General features: G+C 41.0%; 1 protein-coding gene across 1 annotated transcript in view; it reads left to right on the top strand.

Moving 5' to 3' along the window:
- Nucleotides 1-15,493, top strand: part of Lpp (LIM domain containing preferred translocation partner in lipoma) — a 547,833-nt gene that overhangs the window by 246,018 nt on the left and 286,322 nt on the right. Inside the window, exon 6 of the mRNA XM_059277236.1 lies at nt 1,811-1,936. Coding sequence (XP_059133219.1) covers nt 1,811-1,936 — 126 coding nt within the window. The remainder of the gene's footprint in view (nt 1-1,810; nt 1,937-15,493) is intronic.

Below are 15,493 nucleotides of genomic sequence, written 5' to 3'. Positions count from 1 at the left end.
ACCTACCTATTATACCACTCTTTTTCCAATGTGGGCTGGGGCAAAAGTTCTGAGGGCAATCTTTTAGTTTCATAAATCTAACCTTGAAAATGTATGCTATCCAGCCTGCTTGCTACTCATTTGAATAAACGTACTCACAGGTACACATACTCTGAACCATTTGATTTCAATTTTAGATCATATATTAGAGTACTTACTGCTTCCTGTTATACCTCATGGTCCTTACCCGAAAGATGTTGATACAAGAAAGGTACTAAATGAAAAATCCTTGGAATATTGACAGTGTCATTATTCATTGATACATTTTTTTAAATGTACCAACAGAAGCATTTACACAGTTCACACCCTGAGCAAGACTATGGGGAAATAGTGTGGCCAAAGCAAGTTATACCTTTCCTTTCATCCATCTTGCATTACTGTGGGCACAAGAAGGGCTGAATAAAAATGAATATAAAAGACAATGTTTGGATGGTACTCGATATGACTAAAAAGTAAACAGTGCAGGCTAAGGGGGTGAAATGACAAACTATTCTCAGCAGTTTGTCCCACGTGGCAAAATTACAAGATGCTTATTGTAGTCAACGTCCTAACAGGTACCCATAGTTAAAAGAGGGTTCACATACAAGTATGTAAGGTGATCATCTAGGACAGAGCCTATGGAGCTATTGCCTAACTTTCAACACACATGTAGCTGGTCCTTGAAGTTTGCCTGATGTAAACCCAGGTCTGTGGGGTCTTAGCTTGTGCTGACTGTCTTTGTATAGTGCTGACCAGTACATCAGACTCCAGTCATGTTGCCTTGGCACATTTAAATAACTTCTAAGAGCCAGGCAAAATGGCATGGTGGGGAAAGTACTCAAAAAAAGGAAGAAGTCAGATTCTGCATAGTTCCCGATGGTATATGTTCTATAAGAAGTATGTTTGCTTCAAAGTTTGTAAGTTTAATACCTCGCTCTTCTAAACCCAAAGGACACCTCCTTGTTTGTCTCCTTGCTTTGAGCTGTAGGCAAACTTTTTGTTTGCTTTTCCCAAGTATGCTCACAGTTGCGAAAAGTGGCCTATGGTAATACAAATGCTCTCTATTCTCCTGTTCATTCTGAGGGCAAATGACATGGACCATTGGTGGATAAGTCTGTTGCTACCCAGCTCCCTCACACGTACTCACGATGCCTGCCTCCTGTGCAGCTCTGTGGCCACAGTCCTAAGTGACCTGCCTCCTGTGCAGCTCTGTGGCCACAGTCCTAAGTGACCTGCCTCCTGTGCAGCTCTGTGGCCACAGTTCTAGGTGACCTGCTTCCTGTGGCCGCAGTCCTAAGTGACCTCTTTCTACTTCATGTTTTATGAGCTCTGATTGGGCTCCCCTCACGTGTACATGGCTACTACCACTGACAGATAACAAATAGTTTCACGATTGATGGTACCAAGCGTTGATTTTTCTTATGGGACACAGTTTCCCCACCTTATCCATTGCGTCTCCAGTAAACCATCAATGATTTCTGAGTGCAGAGGGCCTCCATGATTCTGATCCTACAGAGCAGGCATTGGGGCATTAATTTCTTGTACTGAAATCTTCATCAGAGTGTCTAAATATATGACGTTAGAAAAAAACATTTCAAGTTTTTTTTTCTGTTTTCTTATCTGTCAAAAAGTGATAATTTTCTTCCTGCCCACCTTATTAAGATTTGATGAAACCTTAAAAAAAAAAAAAGGCATATGGGAACAGTGCAAAAGAGCAAATTATAGCATGAAATATTTGAATTCATGCTGTTATCTGTGGAGGTTCATTGAATTTTAATGTGTATGTTTTTAGCAGGGAAATCCTGGAGGCAAGACCCTGGAGGAAAGGCGGTCCAGTCTGGATGCCGAGATCGATTCCTTGACCAGCATCCTGGCTGATCTGGAGTGCAGCTCTCCCTATAAGCCTCGGCCCCCACAGGTGAGTGCTCTCCACAACGTTGCTCCCTCCTGGTCTCCACTCTATTGGGAAAATGAAGTGTGTCTTCGAGCCTTTCATGCTTTTCTCCGACTCCTGAAAGCCAGTGGTCCAAGATGCACCTCACCCCCTAATCTGACAAGAGTTCGTTGTGTACCATAAGTCACAACTTTCCGGTACCCTCTCTCCAAATGCATCCATTATAGGCGTGCACCACCATGCTGAGAGCAGTTAGTCTTTCTTAACTCTCAGCTCATGCTGGATAAGCAGCGGTAACTTTTATAAGTGTGTAATTGTCGGCATCTGCCTTCAAAACGACCCAGTGGTACTTCACAGGGCTGTTATAGGAAAGCACAGCCCATTTCGTTGCTGTGCCAGGTTTCTGAGCCTGTCCTTGTGGATATCCACTTACACATTGTTGCAGTCTCTACATGTATGACTTGGCATGCATGTCTGTCTAAGGTTCTATGGAGGGGCTGTCTTTTGTAAGACCATTCCTTACGTTGCCTGTGGAGGAAGCATCTGTCTTCATTGTTGCTGTTAGCAGTAATGACGGATGCTGCAGAGGACTTAAGACTCCTGACAGTTTGATTCCCACACTAAAGGGAAAGACTGTTCTCTCTCTCTCTCTCTCTCTCTCTCTCTCTCTCTCTCTCTCTCTTTTTTTTTTTTTTTTTTTGACTTTTCGAGACAGGGTTTCCCTGTGTACTTTTGGAGTCTGTCCTAGATCTCACTCTGTAGCCCAGGCTGGCCTCGAACTCACAGAGATCCGCCTGGCTCTGCCCCCAAGTGCTGGGATTAAAGCCGTGTGCCACCACTGCCCAGCTGAAAGACTATTTTTCTATCCTTTCCCCTCTTCCCCTCTGAGATTAGGTCTTGGCTGGCCTAGAACTCATTATATAAACAAGGCTGGCTTTGAACTCACAGAGCTGCCTCTCAAGTGCTGGGATTAAAGGCATTTGCTACCACGCTTAGCCTTTTGGAAGTTTGTGAGTGGGTTACACTGGTACAGAAGCCTGGATATGACAGATTTTCCCCAGATTGACAGGAACTAAGTGGAATCAATCACTGTGTTTTGAGTGTAAACGGGGCACTGTTCAAACTCCCTTTCCTGTTTTTGCTTACTTCAGAGCACGGATATTTTTCTGCATTTTCTTTTATTATCTGCATTTTTGGAGCTGGTTTTCTGTCACTGGAGAGCACCCTACACCTGGATAAGTATTGAAAGGGTCAAATATGTTGCAGGGCTCTGTGTTCTCAGAAGCCAGTTAACAGGATTCGAGATGCCAGAGTTGGTGAGCAGGAGCCATTGGATGGTCCCTGACCCTTTAACAGATTCCAGAGCAGTCCAGCCTCTGTGCTGTCAATCACCAACTGCTTATCTTCATTGAAGATTGAAGTGTCTGTTTTAGACACGTCCCTACCACCTTCCCTACTCATAGAATGCGACTGGCAGTGGTGTTGGGGACAAAAGGCAAGACAGACAAAAGATGGACGCTTGTGTGTCTGGGTTGGCTCCACCGTTCTCCACCGGGCACGTGGACTTCATTTCTTAGTCATTGCTGCACTTTGGGTAGAGAGCAGGCATGGCGGCCCTTGTGGGGAACTGAGAGGAAAGGGACAGTGTGTTTTGGGGAGCAGAGTCAAAGGCCTTGGTAGTTGTTGACTAGGAGCTCCTGGCACTGTGTGAGATAGACCGCAGCTGCTCTGGCAGGGGCACAAGGACGACCGTGATAGATTTTTAAGAAGGTGGCAGAATCTGAACAGTCTTCCCCAAAGGCTCGTGAATCCAGCCAGAGACTCGGTAGATCTGTGTCAGTGCAGACCCAGGCCAGGGTGGGGCCTGCAACCATATGAGACGATGTATGGAAAGCCACCCCACCAATGGCTTGCCTTGACTTCAAGGTCGTGGATGAGTTTGGATGCTAAACTGAGATTTTAGCTTGTCAGTTTTAGAGAGTAGACAGTTCTTGAAGGATCTCAAACAGGGGGAAGCTAAAATGTGTTCTGAACAGAAATGCTGAAAACAAGACCAACTCTGAAGTTGCAGGGGGAGAGACTGAACCACCTCTTAGAAATGATGCTTACATTGTCATCTGACCTTAACTAATTTTATAATTCCAACCAATCAAATAAATAATACCATATGTCTAGTTTCTCAGGATAGCAAATCCATTCCCTGCCATAGACCCAGCTACCTTCTACAAAATGCTTCTATGCCCTCATTTTAAGCAGGGTGTTTTTTTTTTTGTCTGTTTTTCACTCCTGGAGATTTCTTGTTTTCCCCTCCAGTTTTCTTCTATTGAATTTTTTTCTGATAATACTGTGATTACAATTTACTATCCCCTAACTCCTCTGAGAGTCTTTCCGCTTTTCCTCCCATCTGATTCCATGCCCTTTCTCTCTCTCTCTCCCTCCTTAGAAAGCAAACAGGCTTCTAAAGAGTAATAATAGAATTAAGACAAAACAAAAGCAAACAAACTGGGATAGAACAAAACAAACAAAGATAAAGCACAAGAAACACATATAGATGTAGAAACGCACACATTCATGCACACGAGAGTCCCATAAAAACACAACACCGGAAGTTATAATATGTATGCAAAGAACATGTGAGTCAAAAGAGAGAGAGAGACAGAGAGAGGAGAGAGAGGAGGGAGGGGGAGAGAGAGAGAGAGAGAGAGAGAGAGAGAGAGAGAGAGAGAGAGAGAGAGAGAGAGAGAGAGAGAAAAGAGACAGGAGTGAGAGAGAGAGAGAGAGAGAGAGAGAGAGAGAGAGAGAGAGAGAGAGAGAGAGAGAGAGAGAAATGCCCCATCCAAACATTATGAGACAAAGAAGCTTCAAAGATGCTGTGTGTGGGAAAGACTCTGCTGGGCGCTTTCTCCTTGACGTGGTGTTTCTCCTTTAGTTCTGTGTCCACACATGCCTCCCATAAAAACTAGTGCATTTTGACTGGTTCGTTCAGCTGTGGTCTTACTGTCTGAGTAGTCTTCCTGTACACACAAACTCATAATCACTGACAGTGTGGACAGCAGTTGACTGATTGTGAAGCACATACACACGGCTTCTCTCTTGAGCCGTCTTGTCTCTGAGGCCCAGGTAGTTAGTGCACTTGTTTTATGGACAGAGCAGTCAAGACTTTGATGGTGAATGACTTAGGTTTGTGACTACTGCGTCAATACAGCTGGACCCAAAGCTTAGACTTTTGCTTCACTGTGTGTTCTAAAACCAGATTAAGACTTTGGTCTTTATTTAACTTTAATTGTTTCACTACTGGAAAATCTCATGAAATCAGTCACACAAGTGACATTGTTCCTTAGGAATCGCTTTCCCATTAAAAATAAAAAAGTAAAACATTCATGAGGTTAAAATAATAATTAGGATGACCTCTAAGTTAAATAATTTCATAATTAGGTTGAAGTCTCCTTTCAGTGTGTCTATTTCATTCTCAAATCAAAGCTTGGTCTAGTCTATTCTTTTCAATTATTCTAATTTAGGAAAGCAAGAGTTAATTAGCTCGAGCTCCTCCAGAATTATCTTTACTCCCGTGGAACTGAAGTAGATGCGTTAGTATTTATTGGCTAACATAATTATATGCTGTGAGAACAATAATCACACACTTAAATATCAAAATATGTGCCAAGAGCAGATGATGTCTGCTCTAGACTGTGTTATGTTGCCGCTAAAAGGCACCTGAAATGTCCTCGAAGAATAGACTTTCATACCTAACTTTGATGTTGTCTATTTTTGAGGCAAACCAAATTTCAAATTCAAAGCCTGGTGAGTCACCTGACCACCTCAAGTAGGTTACTAGGTCTCTGGTCCCTCACTTCAAGCGCTCATTGCGTTTTCCTAGTTTGTGTCTGAATCACCTTCATATGGCTACTTTGACTCATGATCTGCTGAAAATGATGCATCATGTATAATGCTTGTGCAGGAAGAGGTCCTGGAGAGCACATTCACATAACGACTTTGAAAATGCCCGTGCTCTTGACACATTTTACCAAACCATTTTTTTCTCCTTCTTTTGAAAGAAGCATCCCCCCTCTTAAAGTTGCCCAGTGTTAGTTCTGCTTACTCTATCTTTGTGTCTCTTCGGACAATGTGGCTGAACTCCAGTTATTGAAAATATAAAGGTGTGTGTGACTATGTCCCTGCTCTAGAGAATTCCTAATCTTTCACGGCAGAGAGGTCATCTACAGCAAATGAAGAAGGACCTCACTATGCTCTTTATATTGCTATGTGCCTTACCATGTGCTGAAGCTGTTCAGGGACGTTATAAGGAAAAATCAGCATCCTGCCTTTGAGAGTTAGGGGGACCCCACCACACCGGCAGCCGTGTGTGCTCTTGGCTACATCTGTTCTGGGGAGGACACCTAATTTCAGAAGTTACAATAGTGATGAAAGTGATCATCTTGTTTGAAGCGTAGATTATTCCTAACGGCAGTATAATGTATGTGGGCTCCAAAGGAGAAGGACAGATTTCAAAAACTCAGATGAGCTTAGGACCTAGTACCAGTCTCACTGCTTAAGACTTTCAATGTAAAGAGGAAAGTTTTATTAGGGAGAGCAACAGTATTTCTGGCTACAGTGGATTTAGATGTAATACCTTTAGTGAAGTTTACATCATGAACACACACACATATATATACACATACATATGTATGTATGCGTATTTATATCATATACATAGATAACATGTATATATAATGTTTGATATATCATATAACCTATAAAATATTTTTAGCAAAGTTTACATGGTGAATATCATATGTATTATAAGTCATATGAACTATAAAAATCAATATAAAAATACATTTGTCAAAATGAATATCATATATTATAAGTCATATGAACTATAAAAATTAATATAAAAATACGTTTGTCAAAGTTTACATGGTTAATATATTTATAATATATTTTGTATAAACCATATATGCAAAACACCTGTTGCAAAATTTACATGATGGATACACAAACACACACATACAGAAACATACAAACATATTCATGACACTTCATGAAATGATACAATTAGACATCTTAGTGTTTAGAATCAGAATTGACAAGCATTTCCTAATGTGTACTAGAGAATAATCATAGAATAGACCTGAGAATTTGAAAGGAATTCTAGGTGAACTCCAGCCCAAGATGATCAAAGAGTATCGGCCTATTAGGCTCTTAAATCATGTAGCCAAACTCATAATTTACAGGTAAAGAGTTTTTGTCCACACAAGGCAAGACCATGGTTCTAGAAGACTTACTCAGTAGCCTGCTGAGGAACTATTTTCATATTTTTCTGATACATAATAGAGCAGTTGTCAGTGATGACAGCAGCCAGCAAGCATACTTCCATTTAATTCTTCATTTTATTTCCTAAATTCTATGTTTATGGTCCTTTCCTTTTACTATCCTGGCAGTTTATCAAAGGATTAGATGTACCAAAAGAGTATGGCACAGGCGAACAGAAAACATAAGTAACTATTTTATCCTTCCGCTGTCCAGGCCGTTCTAGTGACTGTCTTGGTCATGGTGGTTGTCGCGTAGACTCCTAGTTGGAGCCACTCTGAGTTCATGCTGGAGTATGTCTTCTAGAAGATGAGAGTCAAGTGTGGATTGAGGATTAGTGTTTTATTCTCTGGACAGAATCAGGACTAAAATGCCCATCGTCATTCTTATTAATAAGTCAGTCTTTTCTTCACACACAGAGTTTATTTGGGTTGCAGGTGACATTTAGGTTACATGGATACATTTTTGTTGGATATATTAATATGCTACTGTAACAGTATTTAATGACTTTTTTCAATAATAATGCATTTGAAAAGATCCAAAATGAATTCGCTGTTGTCATTTGGACTAGTATAATATTGTAAAATTACAGAGTTATTTGTGATTGAGGAAGAGGGACAGGAAGAGGGTGAAAGGGAGACAGGCAGGGGATAGAGAGAGCGAGCACCCCGTGATGCTGAGTGACAGTTCTAATGCTCTCGTAGACTAAAACGTGTGGAAGGTGGCAGCACAGAGGAACAGCTTTTGTCTAATGCCATTTTCTCTTTAACTCTGGTCCTGATGCGGGCCTCCTAACCCTGGAGCACTCGTCATTGATGGCAGTAGTCTTTCTCATTATGAGGTGACTCTCGGTGAGCTCTTGGATGGGGATCACTGAGAAGACAGAGCTGTGATTTAAATGCTTGATTTTCAGTTCTACCTTCCTTCCTTGGAGGTAGGGAGAAGAACTAGGATGGAATAGATCATGCCTTTGATGAAGGCTGTAAAGATCCCCAAAGATTGAAGTCAGAGAAGTTCCTAGTTGGTGAAGATATTTATGTGCCTGGGGATGGATGTCCTTAGTTACACAGGGACAGAAGCTTCTGAATCTAGGGCCTTTCTAGACCTACCTCAGAACTTCTCTTGCGTGCATCTGCATCCTTTACCATGGCCTCTATAATTCATTACCCAATGTAAGATGTTTCCCCGAGTTCCTTGAGCCACTCTGGCAAATGATGAAACTCAGTAATTTGCTGGGATCACCACATTGGAGCCAAGTCATGCAGAAATAGAAACAACCTGATGCTCTGTACTTGCGATTGACATGTGACTGTGCACAGCCTGTGGGATTGGGCTGTCTGCAGTGATTAAAGGTATGTGCTGTCAGAATTGAATTGAACTGTTGGATATTCACCGGGTGTCAGAGAATTGATCGATGAGGGGGAAAATGGATATCAAAGTAAAGATTTATTATGAAGCATACATTCAGTGAACACAAGTACATTTTCCTTTGTTGACTAACAGGAAACAGTTGGAGAGCTTTTAGAGGCCAAGGTTATAATCGTTCTATCATTGGCTGCTTTGTGTCCAAGTCTGCAAAGGAAGAAGAGCTCTGCCTCTTCACTGCCATGGGTTACATCCCAGAAAGAACTTCCTTGATATGAACTGGTCTCCAGCACTAATCTGGGACTTCATTGTTGTTCTTGAGGTTATTAGCACATTTCTGGAGTTTGCTTTCAAAGGCAGGGTTTTGAAGCTTGGCCTGATGCCTTCTGAAGACTCCTTGTCCTGAAAAATATCACCGAATCCTTTCCAGGGCAGAAAACTACTGAAACTTCTTAGTCTCTTTGGCAGCTGAGTACATACATGCGTCGTGTTGATACGGATACAGCTTTAAGTGCAACCTCAGCCCTCCCATACTGGGTTCATTTCATAGAACAGTAGCCTATGAGGCAACCTGAGAAATGCAGTCAGGGTGCATGTGTTGCAGGGAAGGATGGTTATTAGGAATTCATGTGGCTTGAGGTGTTAGGTCCAGTCATCAAGATGGAGTCTTGTGGTGCCATGAATAGTGTCTTCTCTTGTGCTCCTGTGTTCTAGCTTGCAAGAGGCAGGAGCAGCCACAAGAGAGATTTACTAATAATTAAAATTTTAATGTTTCATATTATTCAGTGCAACCTAAACATGCTGTTTACTGGGAGATGAACAGTGCAGCTGCTTGTACTTTGTGAGGAGGCATGTGGTCCTTGCAGACAAAGGATTTTACTTTTTGGGGGGTGGGGGAGTACCTTCTTGAGAACTGTGATAGGAGCATGGTATTCTTCTCTGTTGAAGCAGGGATTGGGATAGTGCCATAACTATATTCCTCTTCCTGCATTTTCTTGTGAAACTTTCGGGAGCAGACCCTGATTTGTTTAGAGTGGATTTCTCTGCATATTGACACGGTCTGCTTACTATCGCTCTCTTCGAGAATGTGGTAAACGATGAAATACTTTAGAAAAATCATGTGGAAGATATTAACTGGAATACAATAAAATGTGAAAAATAGCCCTTTAGAAGAAAAACGGATATGCATTTTGCAGAGCTCATGTTTAGAGGATCTGGGTTATTTTGAACTAGTCTGTACCTGCCAGAAGACCTAAAGTTAAGTAACAATGCAGTGGAGGCGGACAAGCGGGTAGCTGACTCAGAGTTGCATGCTATGGGTTTGATGACGGGCAATTAATTTTTAGATTGCATATAATTGCACCTCTATAGCATTTATACCCCTTCTTTCTTTTTAAAAAAGGTGATGTCTGTGTTTGTGTCATATGTGATCAACAAAATCAAACTTAGCTGTTAGATTTCATCAAGAATGTTATGAAATGTTATATTCAGAATGAAAATTTAGTCCCCCAATCTACCTTGCCTTGTACTCTACAAACATGAGTGTCAGTTTAAAGTATCCAATGTAAACATGTCCTCCTACAGTGAGCAAATAGCTGTGCGGCGTGTCCCGGAGCACCCACTCTGCCACAGCCTAGGAGGTGGTGGTCCTTCTGTGGCAGCTCAGCTGTGGTCTCAGTCGTAGCCTTTTCCTGTGACTTGCTTGCTCGACCTTCATGACTCCTTGGCCCAGAACAAGTGTTCCATTACCCTGACTCACTCAATCCAGTCATTGGTTTAGCAGGAAATGCACAGAGCTACCTCTTTCTTGAGTGTTTCTGTTTTATACCAGCATCTTAGTGTACATAATCAGCCCTATGTTCATGCAGAAGCACACGTTGCATTTGCAAAATTAGAGAGTGCTCTTGTCTGGAGTGTCTTCTGTGTTTCTTTCTTCCTCTCTCACTGTTTAAATGTCTCTTTTGGTAGTCCCATTGCTCAGATGCACCATGAGCCTTTTACCACCACCCCCTTTCCTTTTTTAAAGAGCAAATAAGCAATTTAAAGCAAATCCAATTGTGCCTTTTCATGTAAGAGTATTAGACATAACCACAGAAAATAAGTAACGTTTTTGTGCATGCGTTTTAAGAGAAAAAGCTGTCTCTCTAATTATCTATGGACATTGTTTTGTCCATTTGGATGTCTTCTACTTTATTTGGTTTAGTGCCAAAGTAAAGTATAATGATGGTGCCAGCTTCTGCAGACTGGCGATTGGAGGTGTTTAATCACCAACCGCACATACCATTATTGGATGTGGTAAATAACTGGCTGGCTCTCCACACAAAATGCCACATTAGGGTCTAACTACTAAAGTTATTTTCACACTGTAGAAAATTTACCAGGAAAATCAAATGTTTTCTTTTGGTTGATATGTGAACTTCTAATATGAAATTTGGGTTATCTACATTTTGTCACTGGAACATACCTATTTCCTCACAGCACTAATGAGAGGATTTTGCATTGAAATAAAAGATCAAATTGGACACCAGGTGCTGTTGCCTCAGTAGGCATTGTCCTTTTGATTTTTCTGTGTGAATGGAGGAGAAGCTATTTGTGTAGTTAGAACTCATCTTTCTGGTGTGACATCGGGGCCCACACTGAAGTGTTTGTGTAAACCATGTTGTCATGTTCTGGTTTAGTACCTTAGAAAAAAAGTCGAGCTGTGCATTATTATATTGAATCACAAATTACTCAAATGAAAATAAAATTTCTAGACATTTTATCTCATAGAATATGCATTACTTGTCAATATAAATGATAAAACCAGTGAAACTTGAGGAATTACCAAAAAAATGATTGTGATAAATTCTAGAAGACCCCAAGGCAAGATTAAGATTACCACAAAAGAAACATTCAAATTCATGTTTGCTCAATAAACAAATTGAAGTTGTCATCAAATCCAGGCATCTCTCCTTGAGAAATATGCTAGCAATCCTGTCTCAGGTTGACATGGAATTAGTGCATCAGACTCACATCTGTTTTTGACTTTTCTATAATGAACATGTAATTGCACTATAAAAATATACCACTCATAAATGGTGGTTTTGCAAGGGCAACTGAATGGCAGCCACTGATAGATATCAACTTCCCAGTTTTCCTTAACAGTGACTTTTATCATTTGAAGGCAGTGGATGTTTTGAGAACATGTTCTTACTATGGATTATAGTTCAATATTCTTCCCTTTCTCTTATTATTGGAATGACAAAAAAATAAACATAAAATCCTCTGTGTGTGTGTGTGTGTGTGTGTGTGTGTGTGTGTCTGTCTGTCTGTCTGTCTGTCTGTCTGTCTGTTCCTGCCCACCTACATGAGACCATTGCATGCTAATACCAACTACCAATGTGATGAATTTCTTGGAGTCATTGACAGGAGACTGAAACTTAACTGGCAAATGACCTGGTGAGTTTTTCTTTGCCAGAAACATGTAAACTACCTACGTATTATATTGCTACAAACCGCAGCACCCTGCCATTGTAGGGACATCTACTTTTGGTCTCCTTCCTTAATTGAATTTGATTTCTGATACTCTGACCTAGTATTGGCAATATGGTGTGTGTGTGTGTGTGTGTGTGTGTGTGTGTGTGTGCGCGCGCGTGTGTGTGTGTGTGTGCGTGTGCGTGCGTGTGTGTGTGTGTGTATGTGTTACGTATGTGTATGCCATTTCAAAGTGCATCGTTGCCTACATTCTCGTCAAGCTTTTTGTTAGTTCTTTGAGAATGTCATGTGTGTTGATCATTTCCCCCCATCCCCAAGTCTTCCCAGATTTCTCCTTCTCCCTCCAACCCAACTTTTTGTCTTTCTCCCTCCTTCAAGGCTCATGTGTGCTGTCTAAATTTTCCTGTCTACTGAAACATGGTAGACTTATGAGGGGCTACACTCTTGGTGAGAACTAACCTATTCTCCAGCAGCTAATAATTATCAGTAGTCCTCCGCTAGTGGTAGAACATCATATCCAACCCCCCTCTCCTGATAATCTGACCTCAGCTTCCCCAAATCTTGTGTGTTCTGCCACATCCATTGGAAGTTCCTATTTTCAACTTCCCTGCTGTGTCCAGAAGAATCTCTCCCTGTGGTCCCCCACTGCCTCTGGTTCCTATGTCCTTTCTACCCCTTTCCTGCAGTGATCCCTAAGCCTTTTGAGGAGTGGGTGTGATACAGTTGTTCCATTTTTGGAGGACATTCTACGGTCTTCTGTTCTCCGCACCTTCACCAGTTATAGGTATCTGTACTGATTGTCATCTACTACAAACAGAAGCTTCTCTGACAAGGGTTGAGAGTGCATGAGTCTATGGGTATAATAAGAAGTCATTAGGAGTTGGTTAAATACTCAGATTAATAGTTGTAGGTTCCCTCCTAGAAGCAGTGATCTGTCTAGCCATGATATGTCTACACCCCATAGTGCTGCCACTATGGGTTTCATCTTGTGGAGTGGCACGTCAGTCAGAAAGTGATGGGCAACTCTTGTGGCACGTCACTCAGAGAGTGATGGGTAACTCTTGTGGCTCGTCACTCAGAGAGTGATGGGTAACTCTCGTGGCACGTCAGTCAGAGAGTGACGGGTAACTCTTGTGGCACGTCAGTCAGAGAGTGGTGGGTAACTCTTGTGGCACGTCAGTCAGAGAGTGATGGGTAACTCTTGTGGCACTTCAGTCAGAGAGTGATGGGTAACTCTTGTGGCACGTCACTCAGAGAGTGATGGGTAATTCTTGTGGCACTTCAGTCAGAGTGACGGGTAACTCTCGTGGCACTTGTGCCACACTATTGTGCTCTTTAAGTGGAAATAACTTTATTTACATACATAAGCTCATGAATATTTTTAAAAGGTACAGCCTTTAGGCTTCATGTAAAAGAAGAATTGAATCCTAAGTAGATTTCTGCATATATAAGCAGTAAGTTCTAAATGACATCTTGCTAGTGCAAATAAAATATATGGCTTACAGTGAATGGACTGTTCAAGTTATTTGTAGAATACAATATTTTGTAATCCTTCAATTTCTCATAATCTCACTGTGATCCATTTATATAGTGCCTGGAACTTGTTCGAATTCCATTTTGATGTGTACTGTACACGGGAAAATAGTGAAGATGTTACTTGTTAGTTGCTGTTAGGGAGGCTAGGTCCTTCTCAGCGGACTCCTCCATCTTGCCTTTCCAACTCTTCAGCGTACACAGAGTCACACCTTACTCCCCAAATGGCTGGTTAATGTAACTTGATCCTTTCTGGGCAGTCAAAACCAGGGAATAGGGTTATTGTTATTGTTGTTTCCAAAAGCACCCCAAATGACTTAGTATTTCATGGGACCCTAATTTTAGAGCTCACTCTCTCATCAACTGGGCTGTATTAAATAGAATTCTAACTTTGGCTTTGTGTATGAGGGAGTGAATTTCACCATTATGTGTGGATCTGCTCTCACAGGAAGAATTGTGTTCTCCTTGCAGCAGTGTTAAAGCAAGTTCCCTGGAGTACAGTCAGAAGGAAGGGCATGGACAGAGGAGGGGGAAATGTCTCATAGCCCTCACCTTTCTACCGTTATTGACTTTAGGGAGTGAGCAAAGGGGAAGGTAGACCAGAGTTCATATTTGAGTGTGTTTCATAAAGGACACTGACATGGTCCTCGAGAAGAATTACCATCAAAGAGCACCTAAGATTTAAGACTGTGGCCATTGTTCACCTACTTATTTATTGATTGTGTGATTCACTCTTTAACTCTTTTTTTTTTTTATTATTAATTAAGCATAAACCTCCTATTCAATTGCTCAAATAAGACAGGTCCTAATTACATGGAATGATATCCAACTTTTATTGTTTGGGGATAAGCATTTTAGATGGGGAACATAATATACCTTGTAATTGGATTAATAGTTTCAAAGAAAACCCTTGCAGAGTCCCAGATGGATTCTTGTTGGGATCTGATGAGCCAATCCTGAGATTTAGTTGCACTTTCAAGCGACTTGGAAATGCAAGACAGTTTAGAAAAAGGCGGGAAAAACTAGAATACTAACACCACCTAATTTCAAATTGTATTACAAATCTAGAGGAGCCAGGCAATGTGGTCCTGACCTAACGTAAGCATAGGTATTGGTACAGCAGATTTCAGTTTCCAAAAATACTTCGTTATTTTTAATTGATTTTTATCATGGTTTAAGATATTCAAGGGTATAAAGGATATTTTTTCAACAAATCATGCTGGGATAACTAGGTTATTCATTTCTAAAAGACTTCATATCACATACAAAATTCAATGCAAAGTCCATCACTGACACAAACGGAAAGGTTGATACTGATAGTATGAAACTCTTAGAAGAAAATGTAGGAGTGCCGCCATCTCCTTTGTTTAATGAATGACTCTTTACATATGGCACATGGCGCACAAACCAATACAGATAGCACAGATAAACCAGACTTCATGGAAATGAAGCATTTCTGTATGGCAGATGACTCCATCTCGTAACTGAACAAGCCATACACAGAATGGGACAGGCTACTTATGATCACATACCTGAAAAAAGAATGTGTATTTAACATGTATTAAAATAATTATGCCTCAGCAAAGATAACAGCCTAATTAAAAGTTGGGCAAAAATTTGAATAAACTTTTCTCATGAGTATTAGTGGCTGACAAGGACAAGATGTGATACCATTTGTCATCAGGGAAATGCAAATCAATGAGACTATGAGATACTACTGTGAGTCTGGTAAAATATCATTCATCATCATTGTCATTATCTGAAAACTTTACATGGGCTGACAGCAGGGGAGAGGAATTAAAATGGTTAGATAATGCTCATGTATTGTGAGAAGTATGTAAGTTTGGAATCAGTCTGACTGCTTTCAAAGCATTAAACATAGTTGCCACATAATCTTAC

This window comes from Peromyscus eremicus, chromosome 12, assembly GCF_949786415.1.
Source record: "Peromyscus eremicus chromosome 12, PerEre_H2_v1, whole genome shotgun sequence".
In the NCBI taxonomy this organism is placed as follows: domain Eukaryota; kingdom Metazoa; phylum Chordata; class Mammalia; order Rodentia; family Cricetidae; genus Peromyscus; species Peromyscus eremicus.
Note: the sequence above shows the minus strand (reverse complement) of the source record. Positions and strands in the feature narration are given on the sequence as shown.